This window comes from Strigops habroptila, chromosome 1 (assembly GCF_004027225.2).
Source record: "Strigops habroptila isolate Jane chromosome 1, bStrHab1.2.pri, whole genome shotgun sequence".
Taxonomy (NCBI): domain Eukaryota; kingdom Metazoa; phylum Chordata; class Aves; order Psittaciformes; family Psittacidae; genus Strigops; species Strigops habroptila.
In genome coordinates, this window is record NC_044277.2 from 87,081,037 (window position 1) to 87,093,125 (window position 12,089).

The 12,089-nt window shown below is 42.2% G+C and overlaps 1 protein-coding gene across 1 annotated transcript in view; it reads right to left on the reverse strand.

The window, feature by feature from the left end:
- Positions 1-2,288: 2,288 nt before the first annotated feature.
- Positions 2,289-12,089, reverse strand: part of F13A1 (coagulation factor XIII A chain) — a 61,499-nt gene continuing 51,698 nt past the window's right edge. Inside the window, exons 13-15 of the mRNA XM_030512289.1 lie at positions 11,550-11,710; positions 8,373-8,509; positions 2,289-4,460 (exon numbers count right to left, since the gene is read on the reverse strand). Of these exons, the coding sequence (XP_030368149.1) occupies positions 4,316-4,460; positions 8,373-8,509; positions 11,550-11,710 (443 nt within the window). The 3' untranslated portion in view covers positions 2,289-4,315. The remainder of the gene's footprint in view (positions 4,461-8,372; positions 8,510-11,549; positions 11,711-12,089) is intronic.

A 12,089-nucleotide genomic window follows, 5' to 3' on the forward strand; every position in this document is an offset into this window, starting at 1 on the left:
CAACGCTCACAGTGTACTTCTGAACTTCTTCTTTCGTAATGGGGCTATTAATTTTAGGTTGAAGAAGCTCAGGCACTTCTCCCACCCCCTCTGATGTGGATATCCTCCTCCATTGCACTGTCACTCAGGTTTAGAAGCTAGCACCAGCAGCTTCTACCTCCTCCTCAGAAATGATAAAGACAAACATGGAAGCAATGTGCTGTGGAAAGGGCAGTATGTAAGTCCCTAGCAGGAGAAAAGGGTGGGGGGCCAGGGGTGTCACCCATTTTGCAGAGCATTTATGAATTAGTTTCAGTTTAAACCAATTATCACCAGTAGTACCAGTCACTAGAATAGTCAATGCTCAGTCACATTCTCTGATTTTCTTCCACAAATAAGATGCTGCTTGTGAAAGATCACAGCTTGGTGATAAACTAGCAACACAGGCCTCAGGACTTGTCATGATTGTTCCCTGCTTTGTTTAGCTGCAAGAGCAATTATCTAATGACCTGATACCTACTACTGACTTTGTTTTAACTTTTTTTTTGCTTTATTTAATTACATGATTAAATGTTTGTTGTTATATGTACTTTTTGTAAATAGTAGACAGTAATAGCAAGTAGTTGTTCTGTGTAGAATGAACTACTTATGACCCCAAAGTAAAATGCAATGTAAAGGTTCACTAACATGGGATAACAGGGACCCTGGCAGCACAGGGGTAGGATGATGTTACTGATGTTACTCAGGCTACAAATCGCTCACCAGTGGTTAATTACTGGTCATCAAAGGGTGCAACACTAGCAGGATGTAAGACAAATTTTAAATGTAACAAAGGAGAACAAACAATGAGTATCCAAGATATGTAAAATGCATCACTTGCAGATTTGGATCTATTGTGGAGTTATGAACCAATGGAGGAAGAGCAATATGTGGAGTGTATTAGTATGGATGTAAAAATGACCTCTAGTGGATCATAGGGTGAGAAGGAAGAAATTCCAGTTGTGCAAAGAAGAAGACAAACTCTCCCACTAATGTCAGACTCTGCTTGGTGGAGGACATGGGACACTGATGGCTTGCTGTGGTTACACGTGCCTTTGTCCCAGACTGAAGGCATCAGAGGGGTGACATAGTGGTGCATATAGAAGCAGAGAAAGGGGAGTATGTTAGAAAGTTTATGTGTATCAAGTTAACCTGATATAATTTGGACTCTAAGCGTTAGTGTCATTGTAATAAAAATACAAGTGACAAATTGATGGGAATTGAAGCAACCTGCTCTGTAGCTTGGATGTAACAAGTTGTTAACAACTGAGGTGTGTTTTCAGGAGTGCAGAGACTTTTGTTTGTACTTGGCTTCTCTGAGCTGCTGGAGCACGGGATTTGTGGAGGCATGGGTTTGGTTTTGAACTTCTTCCTCCCCAGTCCATCTCTGAGATGTGGTGATTGGGTTGAAGACACAAGTTCATCCCACTCAAAAGAGACCCTCTTCTGAAAAGTCTGAACATCAATTCTTTTCAGGTTCAGAGATCCTCTAGGTCTGGTGTTGCCAATCTGACCTTACTATTGATTGATTATTTCCTATGTGTACCTATAATGTTATCACAGCACTCACTGCTTCTTCAGTCGGATTTTATCCGTGATTAATGGGACAGCCCATGCACAGGGTGCCGAGTGCCTGAAATCCTAGAGGCCATCCTCATTTTGTCCTTAGGTTTTTTTGTGAGCAAGTGGGCTGGGGATGACAAGGACTGTTGTGATCCCTGGCCTCTGCTCCCAGTCATCACTTCTTTTTGCTGCAATATACCCCTCTATAAACTATCAATAAAAGTACTTCCTGTCTCCTGGTGAACATTATTCAGCTTAACAACTGTTAGTAAAATGCCTTGAAATATTTGGCTGAGAGAAGCACACTTTAAAACTGGGATGTAGTAGATAAGGTTTCATTAGGAGTGTACTGGCCGCTTAATGGGCTCTGACATGTTAAAGCAATTCCCAGGGGAATCTGGGGATTCTCTGTGCTGGCACTGTGATGTGCTCTGGAAATTGTCACCTTCTCCAATGCATTAGGCACTCAGTTGTTCAAACAGAGAAAAAACCAAAGGCAAATAGTTCAACTGAGCCTGTATTTTTTTTTTAATGTTCATTCAAATAAAGGTAGGGTTTTCTCCTTAGCACCAAAAAAATCCCAAAACCGAAAACCCGCACCTCTATTAGCATGCCTCAGAAGTGAATTTTGTAACTTTTACAATTAAGAGGGAGCAAGTGATGCCTATAGTGCTACTACGTAGAAGAAGTGATCAAAATACAGAACATAACATACAAGTGCACACATGCTTTATTTCAAGATCTTATTACACTGTAGTTATAAGTCTGGAATGGAAAGCAGGCTTATATGCAAGAACAAAACAAGAAGATAATTTTATTAAGAAGATGTAGACTCTGGTAGGACTGCTTAATTACTTAACAGAGATTGTCACCTTGCATTTACAACACGCTGTTCAGTTCCTTGAATCCCAGAGGACTTATATGGGAGACTTTGACATTGAAGTTTCTAATGTAGGCACATAAGCTGTACAAAATGAGTGTGTGCTGATGCCTTAAGTGAAAGCGCCTAAAGGTCTGGTGTTCCTGGATGCAGGGGTACTCATCGAGCATATGAGGTGATATGAATCTTTGCTTTGTTCCACATTCTTTATCAAAAGAGCAGCCTGCATTTCTCCCCTTCCAGGGCTTGTTTATTTTTAACAGCTGATCACAGGTTTTGTGGGAGGCTATGTGGGGCAAGAAGAGGAGCAGAAAGCAAGTAATCTCCCTTGCTTTCTTACTAATGAGACTACAAAATGACACAGCCATCCACAGTACAATAAAGCCCCAATGTTTAATGAGCATGAGGCTCCTTATAGCTACTTTGGAAGCTCAGTTAGCTCACCTGTGCTGTTAGTACAGGACATGCTCTGACACAGAGAGGAGTTGCCACAGCTTGTGACATGTGCATCTTTGCCTCATGGAAAAAGATCTCAAGGATTTCATGGGAGATGAGAAATGAACACACCCCCCCGTGCTGCCCTCGTATAATGGGGTACATGGCTTAGGATGGAGCGGTACTCTGCATGGAAGACTAATGGAAACCAGAAGGTCCTCAGTGGAGGAGCAATGCCTTGGGAGGCCCTACACCTCACAGAGGAATATGCTGCAAGGAAGACAGGAAGTAGATCCAGCTTGTTAAGATTATGACTCAGGATACATCTTTATTTCTGAGCTTCTGTCCCTGGATATTCCTCATATAACAGGAGTTCATTCTGCAGTAGCAGTGATTCCCGGGAACTTTCAGGCATGGTTTAATCTATACTCATCCCCAGGTGTCTCATCTAAACTCACCCCCAGCTCCAGTGCAGGATATTTGCTAGGCTTCTGGGGCTGGCAGGAGGAGACCCTCAGGCTGTCCCCATCACTCTTCTCCACCCCATTTACCAGCTGGCAGAGCCTGGACTGCTCTGGGCAGCATACATGTGTGGGAAATGGTGCTACAGGGTGGGTTCAGGAGAGAAGAAAAGGCAGGAAAGCATGAAGAATGAATACGTCACATATAAGAGATGTGCCTGGGAAATGCAAGTTTGGTGTGAAGAACTGAGCAGGAGCATGAAAAACTCTGGATTTTCATCAAGCAAAAGAGAGGAACAGCATATCAACAGCATACGGGGTGGGATGAGGGCATGAAATACAGGAGTGAGTATGTGTGGGTGTCTGCACACATGAAAGAATAGGAGAAAGGCAGAAGGAAGCAGCAAGAGGAAAAAGGGAGCTGGGAGTATTCTGGAGATAACACATCCTGAGAGATGCTTCCAACAAAGTGAGCTCTCAATGAACTGGCAAATTATAACATCGTAAGATAAAGCAGTCCCTTTAGCTAGAAATACCTGTTTTTATTGCAGCCTGAATGATCTACCATAGGGTTGTGTAATTCAGTCTAAGAATTTCTAACTCTGGGTTCTTTTTCAGTAAAATATCAGGCCTTAATTAAAACTAAACTTCAGACTACTTTGGTGAATGGAGCTTTTCAGATTCCCTTGCAGTGCTAATGCAAAAGACGATAAATACAACTGAACTATAGGAATAATATGGCCTAGAATTTCCTTTAATTACATGTATCTAATTTTAAATCATTCAGGTGCTTTTTCATGCTCTCCCCGGTCTTACCAATTAGTTTTCTTTATAAAATTTTTGTTCAGCAGAAGGATGACCAAAATAACAATAAGCAGATTTCCACCTCTTCCCCTTCCCTCCCTCCTCATGATATTTTGAAATATAGCTAAATGAGAGATGAAGGCAGCACCCTGGTTCAAGGTTTCTGAATCTGGATGTTCAGCTCACCATACACATGCCTCAAAGCATTAGAATCCAGGCTTGCAATCAGTTTTCGTAACCCTGGTTGTCTTGGGATGGATTTTACTTCCCAGACCAAGGTAGAGTTCGCTGGGATTTGCCTGTAGGAGAAGAGGAAAGTAACAATATTGTGATCAGCCAACCAGTGCTCTCAGCCTGACCCACTGGTGAAACTGAAGGTGGACAGTATAATATGTCTCAAACTTTTTATGTTTCATTCATTCTCATAAGTGTCCTGTAAATTATTCCCTCCATATTCTATTCCTCTCAAAACTGACTCTTGTCAAAGCCTTTTCTAGCCTTTCCTCCAGGCTAATTTTAAATTTCCAAAATGAATCCATTTTCTTCTGCCTCCTCTCACTTCCTCTCACAATCACTTTCAGAATAATCTTTATAGCTAACACATTTTTTTTTTCTACTTTATAATTCCATTTTACCTGTTATAGCCTCTTGGTGATTCCTTCAATGTTTAAATAAGTCCTTGTTATGAAGTGTCCATGGCATTCCTGCGCAAATCCAATGCAGCGCTGATGAGATGCTGAGCTCCTCTACCAGCTCCTACCTTGAACCACCCTGCCATAGTTGTAACATCAGCAGATTCCTCACCAGCTGCTTCAGATGACTTCATGTCCACGAGAACAGGTCAAAGTGTTTGTGGGAGTCCTGCTGTTAGCAGTTACTCTTTGACATTATGTATGACTCTTGATAACTCCTACTATAAAGGAACTGTATTCTGCACTGCTCTCGATTTTCCATTTCTGCTACAACTAAGGCGCATGGAGAGCCTCAAGTGTTGGGTGTCTGTGTTTTCTCAGTGCTTTCATTATGTTCTGTGTGCAGATTTTGAAGGCTGATATTGATTGATTATGTTTGGGGTATGTCAGGATACAGCTGCTTCAAAGGAACCAACGGGGAAGGTAGCATAATGGGCAGATATTTAAAAAAATAAATGTTGTTTTCTTCAGTGTTAAAAGGATTATGAATTTAGCCACTGTTTTCATCTCACATGGGTATGGTATTCCACAAAGAACTGATTAAAGTGAGAGTAAAGTAAGCTGAAACTTCAGCCACACTTTCAAATTCTCATCTGGTAGGATTTGGCTCTCAGATTCCATGTCCTATGACAGGGTCAGGACAGAAATTAATGCCCCGGCTTAGCACAGTTGCCACAAGACAAGAAACCGTAATTAGCTCTAAATGAGCTAGCCTGGGATCCTCCCACATGAATATTTGTTTCAGTGCAAGTCTGCCCCTTCTAAAATGAGAGGTATTCTAGTTCCTTAGAGGTTAGCTTAAGTATCTCCACACGGCACTGCATGGCATTTTGCATATACAGTCATAGGTACCCTGGGGCATGTACCCAGTTTTAGAAAAGAAAAAGCAGAGGAAGATCATATTTTCGATGTGAGTATGTGCAGACTGTTTCCGGCAAGTGTTTTCCCTCTTTTTGCCTTTGTTCTTAATGAGAGATATTCTGTTTCCCTCAGCTGGCCTGCCTGCTCCACCAAATGCCCACTAAAATGGTAGCATGATAAAGCAATGACTTCAATTGCTGCACAAGGTTAAATACCTTTTTAAAGTTAGAGTTTATGGGAATGATCTGCAAGGGATAATCTGTATGGAAAGTGAAGAAGATATTATACAAGTCTGCTGTGCAGCAAGTTTCATTCTACTATCTTGAGCACTTGGGATGCACTCTAGGGAAGAAGGCTTCCAGACCACATTTTCACAGTGCCCTAGTGAGAGAGGGTAGCACTACCATCTCTGATTTATAGTGCTATTATCTCTGCATATATATATTATATATATGTGTGTGTGTGTGCAGGAAGACAACAGCTGCCCTGAGAAACCAAACCCACCTTTTCCTGTTTCTTTACTGTACTACTTCTAAAACAACTTGCTTCTCCCTACAAATGCTAAGACTAGCTGAGCTTTCATGTGTAGAAACACTGAAAGTGATTTACCTACTAGTGTGAATGCATGCTTGGCTAAAATCCATTTAAAATTATCCATCACTGCCTGGTTAATTCTCATTTGTCATGCAAAGACTATGCCCCATGTAGGAATTGCTGCCGTCAAAGGCTTTTCCATAAGTCATGCTCCTCACCTGTCTGAGGCCAATAGCTAAATACCATTATATATATATATGTACTGTTTTTATGAATGGTCAAGATTGAAACCTGCGAGCCACTGCATTGTCAGAATACTGTTATATCAACTGGATCCCACATACCTGTTTTGTGGAGTCATCCAAGTGAAACAGAAAAGCTACCTTAAAAATAGAGAGAGGTCAAAAGTCTCATCCCTACAAAGAATTGGAGAAGTCACATCCCATATGTGACAGTCCCCGATGGACAGGGAAGCAGTGGAAGAGTGGGGCAAGACTAGACTAGGTTTAATTCTCTTTGCAACTGGAGTAAGGTCACCCTAATCTGATTTTCCTGGGAGAGGATTCAGTGATGAATGGTTCTGAGTAATATGCTGAGCCATCACTGCACTGGAACCATATATCACTCCGAATGCATGGAGGCAAATTGTGATTATTATTTAAATAAACTACAACTGCCTGCTGTTCTGTCCTTTGTGCGTATAACCTGCACCCTTCATTCATCTCAGAGAAGTTAAATCTTAAAATGACTAAGCTGATCCATTTCCATTGTAAGTGATGCCAAGGGCACTACTGAAAAGGGGAAAACATGTTGACTTGAAAGAAAATTACATCTGTTCTGTGAGTCATTTTTCTGCCCTAACTCCTGATGCACCTGATAACTTCTGCATCTTTCAAGGTGAGAGCAGCCCATGGCAGCTTTTGGTTTGAGAAGGATGCAGAACAACAGGGGAGGCTGGCACAGCTGGGCAGCAATGAGGGCTATTGCTGCAACTTGTGTAACTCATGTGGACTGTGCTGAGTCATGTTCAGCAGCATCTATAACATGCCTTGTGCACAAAGCACACACAGTATGATGCCCTTTCACAGTCATTTTTCTACCAAACTCTACTCTGGAGACTGGTTTTGATCTTTTTTATCCCCGGCCCAGGTGCAATCAAACTCAGACCTCCCCCACTGGCTGCAGACAATGCTGACAATTTACGCAGCTGCTGAAGCACAGGCAATTTTTCAAACTCCTTTTGCATACACCTGGGGACCCGCAGCTCAGGTAGTGATAGATGGCATTGCTTTGGCTGCCCAAGACTAAGCAATGGCTGCAAAATTTGCAGTTGTCCTGGAACTGGCTAATGCTGAGCCTATAACGCTGAACTCAAATGGGAAGAGGGTCTAGGAAACAACTTGCTTGGAGTACGGGTACCACTGTGTCAACATGAGGTGCAACTCTGAGTATAATGAAGGTGGCTTTCCTTTGCCGCAGGCTTGGGAGCACACCTCTGTGCCAGGGAAGCCCTGTGCAGTGGTGTTACCGGGAAAGGAGGGGGAACTGTGTGCTCGCACAAACGCTGCAGCCATCCCTGTGGGCTCTGCTGCATCCGACACACATCTCATGTCTTAACATCAGCTTGCAAAGATTATCTGAGGTACCTGAATGTCTTGTATAATCATGATTAACATGAGTGGAGAAAAGCCCTTTTGAAACACAGCACAAGACTTGATTTGCACATACTGACTGAGTGGCAGTAAACACCTCATGTGTAGAATAAATCTCTCTTTCTTTCCATGATAGAAGCTCACAGGTGCTACTGTCAAGTGCTAAAAATAACATAATACGGTGAAAAAGTAAACTCAGGCTGCATTAACAACTACCCACGACTAGTACCCCTTTCTCCAATGCTGGTGCTGAACATGTGAAATGCTCTCACAGTCTCTCTGCACAATCTCTCTGGTCAGCCTGACTTCTTACTATTGAGACCTACAGCTCCCACGTGTATTGAATTTTGAAGTAAGGAGAGAGTGCCTGAATCGAATTACTCAGCGCAGCATTAGTTAAGTGCCTCTTGTGAGCTTCCTCCTGTGAGCAAGTAGGAGACGAACTCCCAGCTAGTTGTGCTTTCTTCCCTACCTGAACTCCTTTTTCATCGTTCTCAGCACGCCAGGTCCCTCGAGGCGAAGAGTGACATTCTCCAGGGTTTGTTTCAGAGGATTGGTGAATTCCACAGTCACAGACATTACTTTACCAGCTACCAGCTCACCTTGGGTCTGCAAGACACAGAATGTTCCACAGAATGGACAATGTTCCACAAGATAATAATAATAAAATGCCCCACGGTGAAATCTGTAGAGTTAAATACACAGGACTTGCAAGGAAGGGGAGGAAGGAGAATGGAGCACACAGCAAAACAGCATGAGGCAGAGAAAGCCTAGTAAGATGAATGGGCTCATAGTACTATGACAGATATTCTACGCATTGCAATCTTCCCTCAAGCCACATGGCAGGTCAGGAGGCAGGCCCTCATTTCCATAGGAAGAACAGAAATCTGTGTACACAGTCCTGGAGCTGAGTGTCCAACTAAGGGCATGTTCAGCTGAGGAGGCCTTTCCCCCAGAGTCTGCCTCCCTCCCCAGGCTCCTCACCAGCACTGAAGTGTATGATCTGCTCAGGACATGAGCTCCAGAAGAGAAGGGCAGGTCTTATTACCCTAAATTAGAAACACTGGGTCACATTGCTTGCACCCCCCAAAAGTGTCGTGCCCATCTTCCCCAGCTGCCTCTTGTGCTCTGAAAAGTTTCTAACCCTGTACGTGGCCTACATAGACCTGAGAGCCAATTGTCCTCCAAACCCCTTACATAACAAAACAGCAGTACATTTTGCAATGGTAAATATTAAACAGTGGTACTAATAAGGAGTGGTCACACTGACTTCCATATGTATATAGGTGTACTGTGCACAGCTGAAGGGATCTGTCTGTCCCTTCAGATCAGTGCAGGTAGTACAGTTGCCTGGAAAATACCTCCAAAGGATCATGTTTTTACACACAGACTACATGTATGGGAATTTTGTTTTGTTTTTTCCCTAGAAACACAACATTTCTCACCGAATATAAAAGGCTCAGGCAAGGGTTTTCAACTTATGGCTGGCAGAACCCAGCTGGTCCATGAACTACTTTAAAGGGCCTTGAGAAGTATCTTGTTAATAAATATAAAGTGCTCTGCTGGGGTCTGCAGCCCTACTGCAAATTTTTAAGGAGTGTGACAGTTGCAAAAAAGCTGGAAAGACTCTGGTCTAAGGGATCACTCTTCACCAAATACTAATATATTGACTGGAGTAAAGGATGAGTTACTCACCACTGAGCTCTCCACAGCATTTAGCCACTTGAATTTGCAAAAAAGGCATCAGTGGCATTTTCAGAAGTCCTAGCCTAATTAGAGGTCTTATGTCCTCATATTTCAATTGTCCAGTTAAGATCACAGTTAGATGTTCATCCTGAACTCCCACTGATGCAACTGAGACCATGACAAGTACTTGCTGAGTGTATTTTTGTAACCTGGTCTCAAGCTAAATTAGAATATGGTGTAATTCCCTCAACTGTTAACTATGACAATTGCAAAGACCAACAGAGAAAGATCAAAGATGTATCTGAAGATGGGGGAAATAAGTTTTTCATACTACTCCTTTACTCTCACATTAAGAACTCTCACAGCCTGTCAGTCACATTCACTGAAGAAATCTGACAAGAAAATTAGGAGGACAAGCTTCCTCAAATTTCTTAAAAGAACAATAAAGTGAAGTTTCCTGTATAAATAGGAATATATAGGTATATACATATGTGTGCGTACACACTCTTGAAAGATCCAGCTATTAAAATTTCAGCATATTTTTGCACATCACAAAGAATTGAAGAAACAAACTCAGTTTTACCAGAAAACATGGTTATTGGACAACAACCTATCCTATATACTAAAGATCCTTTCTTTATAACAGCAGAGAGGATAAACAATTTTGAAGCTGAAATTGGGGATGCTGTTTGAGATGTTATGTTTAAGTATTGAATTGAAAAAACTCTCTACTTTTAAAATTCATTTACTGAAGACAGGTATTTGAAGTAGAGTTTATCTGTCTTGTTTACCTCCTCTCTAGAATGCACAGTAAACCAAAAAACTTTTGTTTGCAAATACAAAAATGTCTGATCAGAGCATTATGGCATTTCTGCAGACCATGAAATGGAGTGGATTTTTTTGCAAACTTCACTTTAAGATCCCTTCTGGCACAAACTGTTTTCTATGATTCTATGATTCACTGCAGTTTTGATCTACATTCTTTAAAAAACCCCTTTTTCTGCAGAAGGCTGTGGTTACTACATAAATTATTATATGGAAACCTGAATGTTGACTCAAATAACATACATGAGAAAAAAAGTCTATAAACAGATTTCTTTCAAGGTCCTGAATTTTAGGAAGCTGCATTCATGTTTATATAAACTTTCCTGAACAGGTGTTCTGATTTTTTTTTTTGAGTATCAGGAAAAAAGCAGATCCAAATGACATCATTCTAAGCAGATGTAGGCTCATTTCTGAAAATGAGGCAATTTATTTGGATGCTTAGTTATGATTGAGAACTTTAAATCTCAGCCCTGCCTTTGCCATACAACATAGGGTCTTTGTCCTATCACGAACATTACACTTCTACATTTTCATAGGCACCATGCCACTGTCTGCAGAAATGCTTGAACTTGAAGGGAACTCCACTGGTAGTACATTCACAGCGTGGTAGCAAAGCACCGAAATCCTGAAAGTATTGCCTAAAATCAATGTTGCCTGTCAAAGTTTGGAGAATCTTCCCACGACACCTGCAGGAGCTTTCCAAGGAAATTCACCTCAATAGCTTCAATTTTCAGCAAGAGGCCTCTGTGCTGTGCTGCTTTAAATAGAAGACTTCTGAAGTGGATAAAGACTGGAGTGACTGGAGTAGGTAATCTCTCTTAGCCTTTTTGTTTCTCCAGCTTTTTCAGATCTTTTCCCTTCCTTCCTCCAGTGAGATCACTTTAGCTGTCTACTACCAGTGATGCTGTTAGCCTCAGGCTTCAATGCAGGGATACTCAGTGCAACATATAACATACCTATACACCCTCATACACTCCAGCCAGCCACTGCTTTATAAGGTCCATGTTAAACTGAAGGTCTAACGTGCACACACACATACACCCCTCCATCAGGGGTGTACAGTCAATGTGACAGCCTTGTAGAGAGCAGCCCGCACACAGCATAGTGGTCCAACCCCTTCACCACAGTGCTGAGCTACCTTGATCCGCAGGGCAGGAATTTCCAGGACTGTCGCCTTCTGCATGGCCAGAATCTTCCCTGTTTCATTGATTTGTGCCGTCACAAAGAAATGAAAGGAGGCTTGGTCCAGCAGGTCACTCAGGTACTCGCTTGCTTTGATCACAACATCAAAGGCACTAGCTGAGGGGAGAAACAGGAAAGAAAAAAACGTATCTGAAGCAATCTAATGGCTAATTGCTCCTCCCATCATAGGCAGTGCCAGTTAGTTACACAAGTGCCTTGGAAAAAAAGTGGCCCATTACCAAAGAATGGCTTTGAATTTTTTGCCCAGACTATCTTCAGTTCTTCACCTCACCATTCCCCCTCTTATCTTGCCCTCTTATCCATTTAGGCTGTGAGCTTCCTAGGGCAAAAGCTGGATTTGTGCACAGCCTCTGCCCAGTGCTGGTCAGCGTGGGCCCAGACCACAGCTGAAGGTTTCTAGGCACTCCCACAAAATAAGTGAGAAGCAAGACTGGCAATAAATAGCTACTGAGCACGAAGGTCAAAACCAGCTTTT